The sequence below is a fragment of the Gadus morhua genome, unplaced genomic scaffold (assembly GCF_902167405.1).
Source record: "Gadus morhua unplaced genomic scaffold, gadMor3.0, whole genome shotgun sequence".
NCBI lineage: Eukaryota > Metazoa > Chordata > Actinopteri > Gadiformes > Gadidae > Gadus > Gadus morhua.
This window is the reverse complement of record NW_021964070.1, coordinates 3796-19605: the sequence shown is the minus strand read 5'-3', so window position 1 is coordinate 19605 and position 15810 is coordinate 3796. Positions and strand designations below refer to the sequence as shown.

The 15810-nt window shown below is 46.1% G+C and overlaps 1 protein-coding gene across 1 annotated transcript; it reads right to left on the bottom strand.

The window, feature by feature from the left end:
• Nucleotides 1-4365: 4365 nt before the first annotated feature.
• On the bottom strand, nucleotides 4366-15536 carry nrip2 (nuclear receptor interacting protein 2; the record flags this gene model as incomplete). Its single annotated transcript, XM_030350189.1, has 5 exons — nucleotides 4366-6204; nucleotides 7715-7767; nucleotides 8837-8931; nucleotides 10095-10177; nucleotides 14937-15536. Coding segments are annotated over 5 exons (948 nt in total), but the record flags the coding sequence as incomplete, so codon positions are not given.
• Between the last annotated feature and the right edge of the window lie 274 nt (nucleotides 15537-15810).

Below are 15810 nucleotides of genomic sequence, written 5' to 3'. Positions count from 1 at the left end.
CGAAGACGAGATACAAACCCCATCTAATCTCACTGAACCAAATCCTCCTCAGATGGTGTTTTCCGTTTCACATCCTCATTAAGAGGGTCGTGAATTCCTTACTTTCCATAGTCACTCAGACCCAATGTGTTTCATCTGCTGTTTGAGAACCCTTGCTTGGGTTTGCATTCCTATTCATTGTCGCAGAGCTGCCCGTTGTGTCCTTTGACTCGTTGTCAAAACCAATCCACCCAATCACAGCGCAAGCTCACAGCTCTGCCTCGTGATTGGCCTTCCTATCACGAGGGTTTTTCACCAGGCTCTCTTGAGCGGATCAAAGCTGACAAAGGGATTGGAAGAGAGACTGGAAATCAAATTTGAATGTGTTATAAGACTGTATGCCTATCTTGAATATCACAAAGCATTCCTAACTACTACAAAGTACATCACATTGCTTCTGCAGTTTGGATATTTTGATGACCTGCTGTATACTGGAAGGTACAAATCCTTAAAAAAATGACTTGATCCTTCAAGAAAACACTTTTCAAGAGGTGAATATCAACATGTTCACAATCGCCTTGGAGGAGAATGTGAACATGTGTCTGGCCGTGTCTGCTGCCAGATCCTCTCTTGGCAAGTTAAATGTCTTCTGGCTCCCACGTATATATCAGTGATGCGTGAAGCCATAAGTACAGTTAGATCCTGAGTCCCCTCCCGTGAACCTTAATGACGAGGTCAACAGCTCCTGTGTCGCTGTTATGAGGTGACACTATTTGTAGTGAATGCTCACTCCAGGATCGCTCTCACGCGGAGAGCTAATCTTTTAGCCCAGCGGCTAACTGGGCCAGAAGGAACCTCGGGCCCCATATCAACTCCTTGGGCTCTTTGCTGTCCTCCTGAGAACACATCATACACACACACACACACACACACACTTCTACCCTAACGTATTCATATATTCAATGTCGCATCTGCATCCAAGTGTGCACAATGGGTGAGATCTTAAGATCTAAGTATGTGCCCGGGTTGTGTAGTGCTTAGGGCGGTCGATTCCCAGCCCAAAGGTTATGGGTTCGGTCCTCAGCATCCACAACAAACATATCGCTAAACACTTAGCTACAGGTACGTTCACGCCCCTGCTAAATGGCTACTTAGTTAGCTTGACATTTGCGACTACAAGCATGATTAAGTTTTCCCAGGAATCTTACACTGAGGCAGATTTGTGGCTTACATTCTTTTTGAATACGTGGAGACCTTAAATAGAAACTGTAATAAGTTAAAGTCATCTGTTGCGAATATGAATGAGATGTATTCTCGACGCACTTGTCTTCCTGTGTGTTCTTTCTTTCTTTCTTTCGGTTCAACTCCTTATATGATTTATTGTTTGCGTCAGACCTTAATAGTGCAGGCGTCTGAAGCTTTAGTAAATACTGAAGAGCTGGTTGTAATGGAATGGGTAATTGGGACTAATGTGTTCCAATATTGATAAGGATGGCTTTTATTATTAGTAGCGAGGGAATTGTCTCATGTAATAGTTTGGATTGATGAAACACTAAACCTGTTTCCCTTTTGCGTACCATTCAGTAGTGACAAATATGCAGTCTTGGTTTTGTGGACACAACAGACTGCTTCAGTGTTTGGTCTGTTTGCTTCAGTCCGATTTTCATCATAATTTTTGTTAAAACAATTAGTAATGACGTTTCAAAAACCCACATGGCTGTCTGGCAGGCAGACACTTTAAGAACCTTCCTCGTTACTAAATTCTCACGCCTTCTCCATCACAGACCAAATCGATTTAAAACGGTAAAAGGTGTCACGGTTGGATAAATGCTCAAAACTGAGAATGATGGCAGCAGGTGTACCACATAATTATTATCTATGCATGTTTTCTTATAGTACAGATAGTCATAGTGTTGTGCATAGCATTATAGTCCCCCCAAGAGCCTCCACGCTGCTCTGGGACCTGACACTGTTTAACAGCGGTGTTGGGACTAATACTTCAGATGTCATTATGCCGCCGTTCCCCCTGCGCCCATGTGATGGCTGACGGGTGACACAAGTGACAGCTCTCCCATTCTGCCGTTCCGTCAAAGCAGCAGGCGGGGCGGGGGGGGGGGGGGGGGGGGGGATGGGGGTTGGTTCTGTCTTTCTTCTCGACCTACACACAGTGTGTTGTTAGTTTAAGGTCACGCTCGCTTGCTTTCGCACTCACACATCGGCTGAGGAGGATTCTGAATATGGCCGTCCTGATGGGTCTATTATTGTTGATCAGGCAATGTCTTACCCATTCATATAAACCCATGGATCCCGTGATTGCAATGAAACTATTAAAGTCTATAAAATCATTTCTCCCCCTCGGGTCGGCTTTCATGTGAAACCTTTCACTGTGATTGGGAGGAACACGCCGTTACAAAGCCACAGTTACTGGGAAATGTATCGCAGGGACAAAGTCTTGTTGTGGAAAATGAGAATGGATAGTCCAAAGATGGCGGGTAATGTTATCTCTAATGAAACCCTGCTGAGCAACCGGTGGAGAGGGATCCAAACGCTATTCATCCGAGCGATGTTATTACAGTCGCAGGCTAATGGGATTACCTTAGTGCTGATCCGGTTAAACTTATATCAGGAACAAAGCATGCTGTCGTCAACGTTGGTTAGCCAGCGGTTGATGAATTGTAGCCATTAGGGATATTTCCATTTCCCAGGACATGTAAGTGACCTTCTGTTAACAGGCGGTCAAGCGTGAATACCCCGGGCTCCTTGCTGAGTATTGATTTTGTGAAGGTGTTTCGTCAAACCTAAAGGCATGGATGGGTTCTCGAAAACAACATGCGTCTCTCTCCCTCCCTCGTTGCATGTTGGCCGGTGTGAGGCCTAATATTTTATTAATTCAGCCAGGCACAGAGTCCTTCTGCTTGGCAGTTCTCATCGCTACGCCTCTCACTGTGACGCTTTTGGCTAGGAGACTCCATCACCTCCCCAAGGTCATGTCAGGGTCACACACGGGTCATCACAGAAGCACTGTGGTTTGACTAACGCACTATTGGACAGAATTGCATTTTTGCAGACGCGGTGTCCCTCAAACCGTGTCCTCGTCTTGTTAATACGGAAAGGAAAGTCCTTCGACGTTGTGGATCCCGTGGTGTAAGGATCTGCGTGGTTTATATAAGCGTTAACCACAGGGGTGGCCTTACCTTCACAGGATGTGTCACGTTGAGTCAGTTCAGTAGGAGAGATGATGGGGAGATGGGGAGTGGCTGTGAGTGTGAGTGCTGCGTCTCTGCAGACCTGCTCTCCGCTCTGACAGGAAGTAGCGCCATGACAACCGGCGTCGCCCTCTGATTAACTTAATCTGGGTTGTGTAACAGCGTTGTGTGACGTTAGAACGGGCACGACTCTTTATGAAACAATCGATCGTATTTTGTAGTTTATAAAAAAGGCCCATCAAAAGTTTCCAAAATTAACTATTGATTTTGGTTATTATCAGAGAACGTATCTGAATATTTGAATTTCTGGATTTCCTATGCAGGAAATGTGAGATGTTTTCATTTGATAAATGACAAAAATAAATGATTAGACTCGGTTCATTACAGTCAATATTCATTCATAAATAGTAAATAATGGCCTATTGGTTTCACCCGTCGAAAGCCCAATCAATTCATCCTGTTTTTCATCCTGTCCAATCAAGAGTGTCGAACACGCTATGCTAACATCAATAAGGTCGCCCAGTATTAGCATCATCACGTGTGATTAGCCCGGGCTATATCGAGCAGAGGGTGGGTGGGGGGGTCAGAGGAAATTGACCCCCTCAGGTCGGGAGCGCTGTGGGAACATCTGGTCTCCTCCTTGGAGTGGTGACGCGGCTCGGGGCTTTATATAGCCCCGTACCGGGGGGGGGGGGGCACGGCGGGCGAGGCGGGCCAGCTGACCCCGACCCTGGGGACCAATGGGAGCGGACCCCCGGGGGGATTACAGCTCTGCCGCGGAGTCCTTCCTCGAGCTGAACGAGGGGTTCATGTTGTTCAGAACAAGTGGCGGACGTTAGATAAGTTGGACCTTTGGCGTCACTGGTCTGGGACTTACCTTCTCTCTGCTGCCCCCCCCCCCCCTATTATGCTTCATGAATGGTAATAAAAAAGTCCTTATCCTTCTCCATTGGCAAAATGAAAAGTATATAGTATTACGTCAATGGACCAACTTTTTGCTATTGAGTTTATGTTGCAGAAGGTGATTTTTCAGAACTGATTTTAGAGAATATCAGATAGCAACGGTTCTGCTTTCAAAAAGCTGTACTTGCACGTTATCTTTCCTCTTGTGGTTAAGATGTGGACAAACCCGACCCTGTGTGGGACGAATGATGAAATAAGTAACAAACAGCGGCGGAGCTAGACAGAATACATGTTTTCTTTAATAGGCAGAGAAAATACTGTTCCAGAAGAGAGATGACACCAAAAATAAAAATGTCTTTCCACAGTTCATTTCCCCCCACCCCACCCCGTCATAGTTAACTAAAGCACAGCGACAAGGAACTGAGAACTGATCAGTAAGACACACCTGCGTACAAACTGGGCGTAAAACCACTAAAAGGATCACTCCAGCACAAAGCAAGCGCACAACAGCGCCTGGGTGTTGTTGAAGCGGAACGCGAAGGCGTCTCTGGTGTGCGCGTGTGCGTGTTTGGAGGCACTCCTTTTTCAAACCCCACCATAACTATGCTTCCCCAGATGTACTCAACACACTTTTCGATGTTATCAGTCGAGCCTGACGGTGGCACAGTAAGGTATATTGAAGTAGCTCCTGTTGTCGAGCATTAGTTTTTTGCGTTTGTTTGTGGTTTATTACGTGAACTAGACCGGGCTTCTGATCGGTTGCGAAAGCCAATAAGGAAGGAGCAAAATCATAGTCATGTGATCACACAAAGGACAGAAAAATTTTGAGGATATAAAATGAGAGAAACATAGTAATAAATCATGTCCCCCAAAACAGAAGCTATGAAAATGCAATAGTGTGTTTAGCCAAGAAAACGCCTAAGAAAAAGATTGTTGGACCGAATGCTAAATCTGACCGTGGCTCAGAACGGGTCTTTTGGCCCACGTGAAGAAAGGCAGCTGGGGTCGAATGTTTGGCAGCTTGTTTTGACCGGAGTTTTCTGTTTGCCCCCCACCCCCCCTCCCCCGTCATTTCCCATGTGAAACACAAGCCATGTATAAAAAGCCCTCGCTTTTAACGGCAACAAACACGCACACCACAGTCATCCCCACTCCCTACGTCAAACAGACACGCACAAACATGCAGACTCGTACAAAAGCAGAAACTTTACAAAGTCATGCAGATGGAATGTTCTGGTAATCCCCGACCGTAGAGTCCGGCTGAATACTTTTTATGAGTAACTTCTTAATCCAGGCCATTGTGTGACTCTATGCCATTTGCTCCACATTTGGAAATTCAATTAAATATAGGTCAGAGAGGGAGAGGTCTAGACGAAGAGGGACGAGATAGAGAGTCATAGAGGTAGAGACAGAGTGAGAGAGATAGAGGTGCTTCACCTGGATTAATGGGAAAATGTCTTAAGCCTATTGTTCACATCTCTTCCTAACTTCTACCGATACATTGTCTTGCCCCGTCTTGGAATAAGGTGGCATGAAGTGAAAATCATTTTATATCAAACAACAAAATCGCGGATGAATCACCAGCACGAACGCACCAGATCAAGAACGACGGCTAAACGAAACAACTAATCATGAAATACGATCTTCTGATTGTCCATATAGTCGGGGGACGAGCCGGTAGAATTGGACTTATTTAACAGGTAACCATGACGATAATAATCATGATCATCATCACTGCAACGACCACGAAGATGATCCCGGTGAACATCGGCAAATTCTACAAATTCTACAATTAACAATTACAACTGATGTAAACTCAAAGAAACAATTGTGAGTATAGCGAGGCATGGGAGGGGCTTATCCAGGATCTGGCAGTGTGAGACGATGTGATTGGACAGTCCAGGCAAAAAATCCCCTCCACGGCCACGGCCGATCAGCCAATCAGAAGCCGGCTTCGCAGACGATGAGGGCTGAGCCACGCCCTCCAGAGCAGACCTCCTCACAGGTTCTTGTTGGTGTCATGACGGCACTGGCTAATGGCCACTGGCACCTGGAAGGGCAGCTCTTCACCGGACCCCTGCAGCCGGAGGACCCGCCCACTCAGGTCCACGCAGCACTGTGATTGGACGGGAAGAAGAAGAGGGAAATAACTGTCAAGCAGGCCGGGGCGAATGCCTAATAAAGTTGATGGAGTTTTGCCTCCAAAATAGACCATTTAAGACGTGTTCTTTGCTCCATTAGAGCAATATTTTGTGTCGTGCTCGAAACTGGAGGCAAAATTGTACTCGGTATGCTTTGGCCTTCACACTTTGGCACTGATGCTATCGTAGCTGCTGCTACGTTGTAGCATTCTATGCTAGTCAGACTAGGGCTGAGAGTTAGTGGCCGATTGACGAATTTGCCCATTTCGATTTTATTATAATTATTCCTTTTTTTCTGTTCTGGTTACTCGGATAAAATTGTAACACTTTTCAAATCTGATAAGTTAAGTTGCTTGGACTATTGCTGTAGCCTACTTGAGTTTTATTTTTGCTGTTTTTTGTATCTCATGGGAGAGGATATATGGGCAGTATGTAGACAGGGGTTTAAATCTTGGGTTCTTTTCACCTGTCAACTCACTCTCCGTTACATGCGTCAATATAGGCTCCACAAGCCCCTTTTGGGGATTGAAGCGTCTGTGATTATATAAAAACATACGGCCGCGTTCGCACTGACGCTCTATGGAGTCTGACTCATGTATTACTCATCGTTTGTTTGATACACAGCACTTTCTATTCCTCCCCCCCTTCTCCCCCTCTCCCCGCCTCCTGTCTTCGTCTGTCTTTGTCGTTGGCTTCATTCTCTTCCCTGAGGTTCTGTTGTAGTAATGTCTCTTCATGTTGAAACACAGCTCTTTGGGATTTCCCTAGCATTCTTTGCCTTAATATTTCTGGAGAAAACACTAACCCAGGAGACATCACGTCTACCGTCTAACTTTGTTTTTTGGCCATGCTACCATCTTTCCATTTTCTGGAATATCCTGACTGAGATTGAACATTACATATTCATCTTCTGCATTGGTTGCTAGTTAAAAAAACGCTACTAAAATAATTAAATAGATTCTCGTTACACGTGTGTCTCCCTGGACAGTGGCGCCCATATCTTTGATGTTGTGCCTTTGGGTAACGCTCAGACAGTTGAATATTTCTTGCAACAGAAGCGACCAGACGCACTGGAACGGTCCAGAACTCTCTCGCTAGGAGTGGCGTCTAATCTGTTGGAATCCCACTGCGTTGCCACCTGTCTCTGGCCGACAACGGCACACGTATTTAATTCATTGAGGAGGGGGGGTAGGGGGATGTCTCTCTCGCTCGCTCTCTCTCACTCTCTCTCTCTCGCTCGCTCTCTCTCGCACTCTTCCTCGCACTCTCCCTGTTGCACCCTCTCTCTCTCTCTCTCTCTCTCTCCCTCTCCCTCTCCCACTCCCTCTCCCTCTCTCTCCCTCGCACTCTCTCTCTCTCTCGCACTCTCCCTGTTACACCCTCTCTTGGTTTGAGCAGAGTTGTCTGAGATAAAGTCAGAAGCAGCTGTATTTGAAATGGTAAACCGAGTAAGCAAAAGTGTACTTAGGCCAATGAGACGCTTACTTTGAGTTCCAGCAGCGTCTGAAGACCCAGGCACAGCTCAGACACCTCATCATCTGCAAGGAACCACAGAGGAAGGGAAGTGAAGGAAAGAAGACGTATGTAGACCCTTAAGGATGACACTGAGACTTTGAAAGAGACAGTGAGTGCCACACAGATTTTGCAGTTGCCTGGAATGACAAATATGTCTCTGAATATGTATTTAATGTTTTGACCAGCGCATAATAATCATTCAGTCCTGGAACCTTAACCCTTTTCATTACGATGTCATTAGCAGTTCTAAATGCAAATGATCTTGAATTACTATGAATTAGAAATTCTACACTTCATACATTTCAACTGAAATGAAGTTCTCAGTCATTTCCAAAAAAGTCGGTAATTGCCTTCATGGATTAAATGCACGTTTGCCTTCAAACCAACGCACAACGTCTTTAAAGGTAAAATTCTGCGTTACTGCCACTCAGCCTAATGTACCAAAAGTCGCGCTTTCCGCCTGAATAATGGAGTACGCACATATGCAAGGACACTCTTCTAAGAGCAACCAAGCTGACATAACAAAACCAAACGAAGCAAAGAACACACACACACACACACACACACACGTGTCTGGAAGTGTACATTGCAGGTGCTAGTGGAATATTGTGCACTTGCTCTGCGGAGCTGGAGCTCTTTCCATCAGACGCTAATTCACCGCGAGTGGGCGCTAGCCGGTTAGCATACTGTAGCATAGTTAGCCCTGGAAAGGAGCATCAGCATTACCGTGTCCACTTCAACAGATCTACCCTCAAACCCAGAACATAACAGCAGACACATACTCTTTCTTCTTTTACTATTTAGCATGCCTTCATCCAAACCTGAACCACCGATTTTATTTTTTAATTGACATGACATTAAGGAGCAGGTAGGGGTAAGGGGGGCATCTTGCCCATAGGTGGCTTACAGACTTTGGGGTTCGAACCCAGAATCCTTTGGAGGTAGCCGAGTCAAACCCCTTCACTTCCAGGTCCACCCTTATCCTCCTCTGTTTAAAGTGCCTTATTTTGAAAAGCCCGAACAGGATGTGATTTTCTATTGGTCCCTGCTTATCGTCGGGTGGACGGGGCGGATTGTGACGGGGGTCCGTACCTTTGACGTACGCAGAGCAGTGGACCCTCTGTGTCCCCAGCTGCAGTCGAAGCCCCCTCACTGTGGGGCCGGCACTGCCCTGTTCAGGAACCAAGCTGAGAGCAACACAAGACACATTAGATACGTGCATACACACGTACGCATACTGTACATGCATACATACTGTACATACATACATACTGTACATACTGTAAATACATACATACATACTGTACATACTGTGCAGACATACTTACGTAGATACATGCTGTACATACTGTACATGCATACGTCCATACTGTACATACATACAAACATACTGTACGTACATACATACTGTACACACATACATACATACTGTACATACTGTACATACATACATACATACATACATACATACATACATACATACATGCCACAAACACATACATACCACACAAAATTACATGCCACACAAACATACATACCACACAAACATACATAGATACACACATACACATGTACATACATACACATACACTCGTACGGACATGCATACATACACAAATACCCTCATGCACACACGCATACATACATGCATACATAAAAAGAGACAGACGCATTTAAACATCCATACATATACACACACGTACGAACATGCATACAGAAATACACACATACAGAAATACATACAAACATGCCCAGAAACACATGCATATATACACACGCTCAAACAAAGAGGGGGAAGAAACACAAAGGCCCAGACAAGGGCCGTACACGGGGACAGCATCAATCACAAAGTTGGTCCAGTTTTTCATTATTTTTCTGACATTCATATTTGAGATGCTATTCCCTTTTGGCTCCTTTCCTTAATTGCCGTCGGTTGGCATTTCCATTTGGTATTCATGTGCACTCAACAAGAAGATTGCTGTCGCCTGAGACTACAGAGTGTTGAGCTCATGCGTTCTTTCTCAAGATCGCTTGCCTTTCTCCCGAATGTTTTCCTGGCCCCAATCGGGGCTGTCTCATGTGAGCATGTGGAGCCACCGGCTCTTTGAGACTGGATCTGTGACAAAGGTCGCTAGACAAAATACTCATCATTCATTGCTTGTCCAATGAAAGCCAAAACCTGGCCGAGTCCCAGACTACCACAGGCTACACCAAAACAATTGTGCTTGACTGTAATTCTCAAACCAGAGCCGGGTTATCAACTGCATACTGAATCAGTAGAGCAGTGTGCGTGGGACTAGCTGTCTGCCTCCGTGAGAGAGCCGAAACAAAACAAACATTGATTCCGCACCCCAGTCTCCGGCAGCAGAAGCTGGAGATGTGGTTGTGTTGGCAACCGGTGTCGATGGAGGCTCTGACGTCGCCCTCGCAGCACTGGGGAAACAGGGCACAGGTCGATGGTCAGAACACAATGGAGGTGTGTTGATAGTGTGTTGATGTGTTGTGTTGTGGATGCTGTAGTGCTGTAGGTACATTTTAACTGAATGACACAAATATTACTTTATAAGCATTACATAAGGATAAACAGGAGTTGGTAAACTAATTATGAAGTTATGTTAAATTGTGAAGTTGAATGTAACTTTGTATATTTTTTGTAGCGTTAATCACGTTAGAGTAGAACCAGCCAATATTAACAAAATGTTTGTTTGTGTGTATGTGTTTGTTTGTGAGTGCGTGCGTACATGTGTGTGTGTTTGTGTGTGTGCGTCTGTGTGTCTTTAATCCAACCTTCAAGACCAGGCAAGGAAAAAAGCATGCACTCTTCAACGTTTCAAATAGTTGTTGATAAACCAAACCACAGATAATATCTTGTTGTCGTATAAACAAGCAATATCAATAATGTGGTACTGATATGTCGCCTAGGTCCACACATCCTACCAATTCTGAGAAAACCCAAGAAGATATCATTTAATTAGGTTTTAAAGGACATAACATCGTTATCGGAGCCTGACAGAGCTTTACGCGCTGGTGAGGGTGATGTGGGCCTGTTTCTGAGGAAATTAGCTTTTTCTAATAAGCAGGGTTTTTTTTGGTGTTAAGGAGGGTGTCTGTTTATTTATAGTTTAAATGGTTCTAATGATAATTAACCTTTAATTTTTCGAAACACATGCAAGTTTACAGTCAAGTGTTAGGGTTAAGAGAATAATGAGAACCTGTTACTAATTAATGAATGAACTAACCTAATAGTGCTGTGAATCACGTTGAGCAATTTTGTGAGGTTTTTGGTGTCAATGTTTGATCTTTTTTTAGTTCTCTGGATTGCTGATTGAATCGTTTTTTATCGCTGAGATGTTCGAATTTGTAACCGGGGGCGATTCTAACTTTGGTGTCATCACTCATTCATGTGTTTACCTTAACGTAGGATATTAATACTTTAATTGGTGAATTATTAATGGTTTTGACCGGCAGATCGCAAATTGGTCGCACAAAGTCCCACATCGAAACCACACAACACTAGACAACACGCTCTTGGAAACGCTGACACTAATGACTGTGGGGGGGGGGGGGGTGGTACACGAGACACAGGAAATGGTACCTCCACACACTGGAAGTGATGTTATCAGGGAGGAGGTTGCTATGGTAACCTTTGAGTGACAACAAAAACAAACTGCTCCACTGATTAGCCCTGATGTCGTAAGGGGACACCACCAGGGACGTGACAAAGAGCCTTTCATCTCTAACGACACAACACACAACACATGTGGGTCACGCTGGCTAAGAAGGCTCTCGGCTCCCAGCTGACCCGTTGCTAAGGAGAACCTTCAACGTGGCACACAAATGTCCCTTTTCAGGGGAATGCAGTCGAGTCTAAACCAATAGGGCGTTGCGCGTGCCTCTGGAGGTAGAGCGGGTCGACTTGTGACCGGAAGGTTGCTAGTTCGATCCCCGGCTCCTCCTAGCGGAGTGTCGAGGTGTCCCTGAGCGAGTCGCCTCACCCTGACTGCTGCTGACGAGCTGGCTGTCGCCCTGCGTGGCTGACTCCACCGTCGGTGTGTTAACGGGGGTATGAATGGGTGAATGTTAGGTTATATTGTAAAGCGCTTTGACCGGGCTGGCCACTGGTTAGAACTATACTTGAAGTCCATTTACCCAAGACCACGGTATTTAATAAAGAGTCTTTTGTCTACAATATTTCCCATTCCTACATAATTTATCCCTTTTGATATGAATAATAGTGACTTTTCTAAAGACGAATGAAAGAAGGCCCTGTGGTCTGTACCGTTGTCTATTTGGATCTCAGCTCGCCTGTAGCAGCATCTCCAACGTGGAGCAGGTGTCATGCACCCCCCCCCACCCCCCACCCCCCCTCCCCTCTGATGCAGACCACAGCAGAGAGCGGAGGAAATGGATTCACAGCATATGGCGTCTGTGCATCTGCGTGGGTTTGGCAGGAGCTCTGTGGCACCACAACTATACGTCCTCGACCCTGACAACCTGAGACTAGCAAACTATTCAGTACGGTTGGAAAACCGGGGAGTGGTGACTCGATGGCAAAGTCGTTGCTTTCAACCGTCAACAACGGTTGAAACAACAAAATCAGGTTCCATGTGAGACTAGGCGATACTTCAACACACTTATTGCAAGTCGCTGTGGATAAAAGTGTCTGATAAACGCCCTAAATGTTGATTTTAAATGAGAAGGGTTTTCGCGATGAATCAGGACTTTCTGAGGAATGTACATCGTGCTACGCTAATGAATTCATAATTCCATGACTCACCGTTCCACTCTGCCCTACTTTAAAGGAGATGGTCATTGAGGGTTGAGAAGCTGAGCAAAGCGAGCGCTTTTCTTTCTCCATGCTGGTTCCAAACTCATCATTTCATTTGAAGGGCATATTTTCAAATCAGATTTTTTTCAGATTGATTCGATTTGTCTTGAAAATCATAGTTTTCATGGCTCTGACACCATCCGAAGGAAGAATAGCATGGAATTATTGCTTCATCACACATTCGGGAATTCATAGACCATCAAATATCACACATACTCCTTCCCACATTCCCGAAGCCTGTTAATAAGCAGTCCCGGTGAGCCAGTGGTACATGTCCTCTCCATGCCTGACAGACGCCATGCTCTCCATGTCGGGCTGAACGCAGGCTCTATCTCTTCCGGGCAGGCAGGAAGTAACTTGATTTAGTCTGAGTAAAGTTCCTCCCCCACCCCCACCTCCCCCCTGGGTCCGGACAGATTGATAACCAGGGGTTGAACATTAGCGGTTAAATAAGTCGGTGAATGAGCAGGTTGAGAAGGACACAGCGACCAGAGTAATGAGTGACGAAGCACAACACCGCGGACCCCAGCGTGGTAAAGGCTGATCATGGCATTTGAAAATGGCACGTGATAAAAGCCTCCATCAAATGGCACGTGTTATTATGGTTTGGAAGCATATTTTGTTGCGTGGTGCGTTGTAGTCACCGATGGGTTTTCAAGCCTCCAAAATGTTCCTGTAATCGTGAAATCAAGCCCTGAAGTCTTACCCTCTAATCACTGCCTGGCATTTACCTGGTTTTTAGTTATTTATTCTGAGATTCATCTTTTCTCTTCTAATCCAAATTTAAATGCTACGGAAAAACGTTATTTTAAATCAGGACCATTAAGGCATCAATGCATCCATCTATCCCTCCATCCATAGATACAGGCCTACATCCATCCATCCATCCATCCATCCATCCATCCATCCATCCATCCATCCATCCATCCATCCATCCATCCATCCATCCATCCATCCATCCATCCATTCATCCATCCATCCATCCATCCATCCATCCATCCATCTATTTAAATAGTATCCCAGTGCAAGGTTAAAGAACGATTGAAGCTACTCCACTTTCATGTTTCTGGTACAAATCACAGCTACATCTCTGGTTATGCTACACCTTCCTCAATATATATCGATATCTATATCTGTATATATGGTATAGCCACCTATCCTCCAATGACGCGGGTCATTATGGGATGTTGTAACCTTGGCTAGCAGCGATAGAGCTTTAGCCAGCCAAACAACTAAATACTCCATCCTTGATATCAAGGCAACCGTTGGAAAAACAAGCCCTTAAAAAACAAACTCAATTGATCGTCTATTCATAGAGTGTAACATCGGTTTGTCCCGGGCTGTGTGTTTAGCTGCGTTTGTGCACCTGATGCAGAGTTTAGGAATAGACAGCGTCTAGTTATTGCTGACACCCATTGTGTGAGATGAACCCTAATTGAGGGGTTTTCTATTTCGGTGCTTCTCTACTCTGGGTTTTCTCTGAACAAGACGGGTTGAGTGGGACCACACTGTCCAGACTACAGAGTACAGACTGTATAGCACAGGCCTCTATCCTTTTGGATTGTCAAAGTAGGCCAGGTTGTTCATATATATTCCATTGTATATATAGCTCTCTGCTGGCTTGGGGATCTGTCGTGCTTTCGGTTCGGTCCACAAACTGTGAATGCTACTGCTGTTGGTGTCACCAGGCGTGTTAGTGTATTTTTAGAACGGGTGTATGGGAGGAAAATGTCACAGCACCATTAAGACAGGACGGGCGTTCATTTGGAGGCGGCCATGACGGAGAAAAGGGAAGAGAAGGAATAAATAAAGGGCAATCATCGTATCATAGGGAGAGGAATTATATGTCTTCGCCTTTTGAATGTGTGTGTGTGTGTGTGTCTGTGTGTGTGTGTGTGTGTGTGTGTGTGTGTGTGTGTGTGTGTGTGTGTGCACGCCCTCACGTTTGTGCTGTCGCATGTGTGTTTGTTTGTGTGTGCTGTCGCATGTGTGCACGCACGTGCGTGCAGTTGCATGTGTGTGTGTTTTCCATCGCGTGTCTGCTGTTGCGTTGGTGTGTGTGTTTGTGTGTGCTGTCGCATGTGTGTGTGTGTGTGTGTGTGTGTGTGTGTGTGTGTGTGTGTGTGTGCACGCCCTCACGTTTGTGCTGTCGCATGTGTGTGTGTGTTTGTGATTGCTTTCGCCTTTGTGCACGCACGTGCGTGCAGTTGCATGTGTGTGTGTGTGTTTGTGTATTTTCACTCACGTGTCAGCTGTTGCATATTCGTGTGTGTTTGTGTGTGCTGTCGCTTGTGTGCACGCACGTGCGTGCGGTCGCATGTGTTTACGTCGAGTCTGTCTTGCGTAAACAAAGACACAAGGCACCTTGCACTGCACGACCAGGGCGGCGAGTGGCGGCGGTGGGCTCGCCGTCCCCTCCCCCGTCTTGGCGGGGTCCGGCGCCCGCTTGGCGGCGGCCTCGCCGTCCTCCTCCTCCGTCTCCTCCTCCTCCTCCTCCTCCTCCTCTTCGTCGGTCCTCAGGCTGCGCTCGCTCTCCTCGGGGGACTCCCGCTCCTCCGCGGAGTCGTCGGCCGTGCTCTCGCTCCGCTGCTCCTCGCCGCCGTCGCCCCCCCCGACTCCGCCGCCGCCGCCGCCGCCGCCGTCCTTGTGGTCGGCGAGCGGCGAGCGGGTCAGGGCGCTGGCGTCGTGCGCCTCCCGCCGCAGCCGCGGGACGTTCCCCTCCATCAGCCGCCTCTGGACGATGCTGTGGGGCTGCTGCCAGAACACACACAGCAGAGAGGCGGACTCAACACAACTCAGTTTGCTCGCCGCACAATAGAAGCACCAAACTACAGCGTTTGGTCCTTTCCCCTTTTTGTTGTAGTGTGGAGTTCGTTGAAGGTTGTAGACAATAAAACTCCACAAAATATGTCGAATAAGTAGTGAGAACAAAGTCACTTGACAAATGGTGTCTGAGTTGGCCAAAAAAGTCGATTTGTTTCAGCAAAAACAAATTCAACAGAAACTCAGTTTGCCTCTTTAGGATTCTGTGACGTGTTTTATAGTATCGTTTGAGGTCTGAAATGACTCAATTATAACTCATTGTGTGATGTTTGTGAAAGCGCATTAGGCCGTCTCTCTCTTTTGGACCTGTGTGATATTTTGTGATATTGACTGCATCTGCACAGCGGGTCGGCTGTATGGTCTGAGCAAAGGAGGAAGCAGATAAAGAGGAAGCTGGAATGATGGCTGCACAACA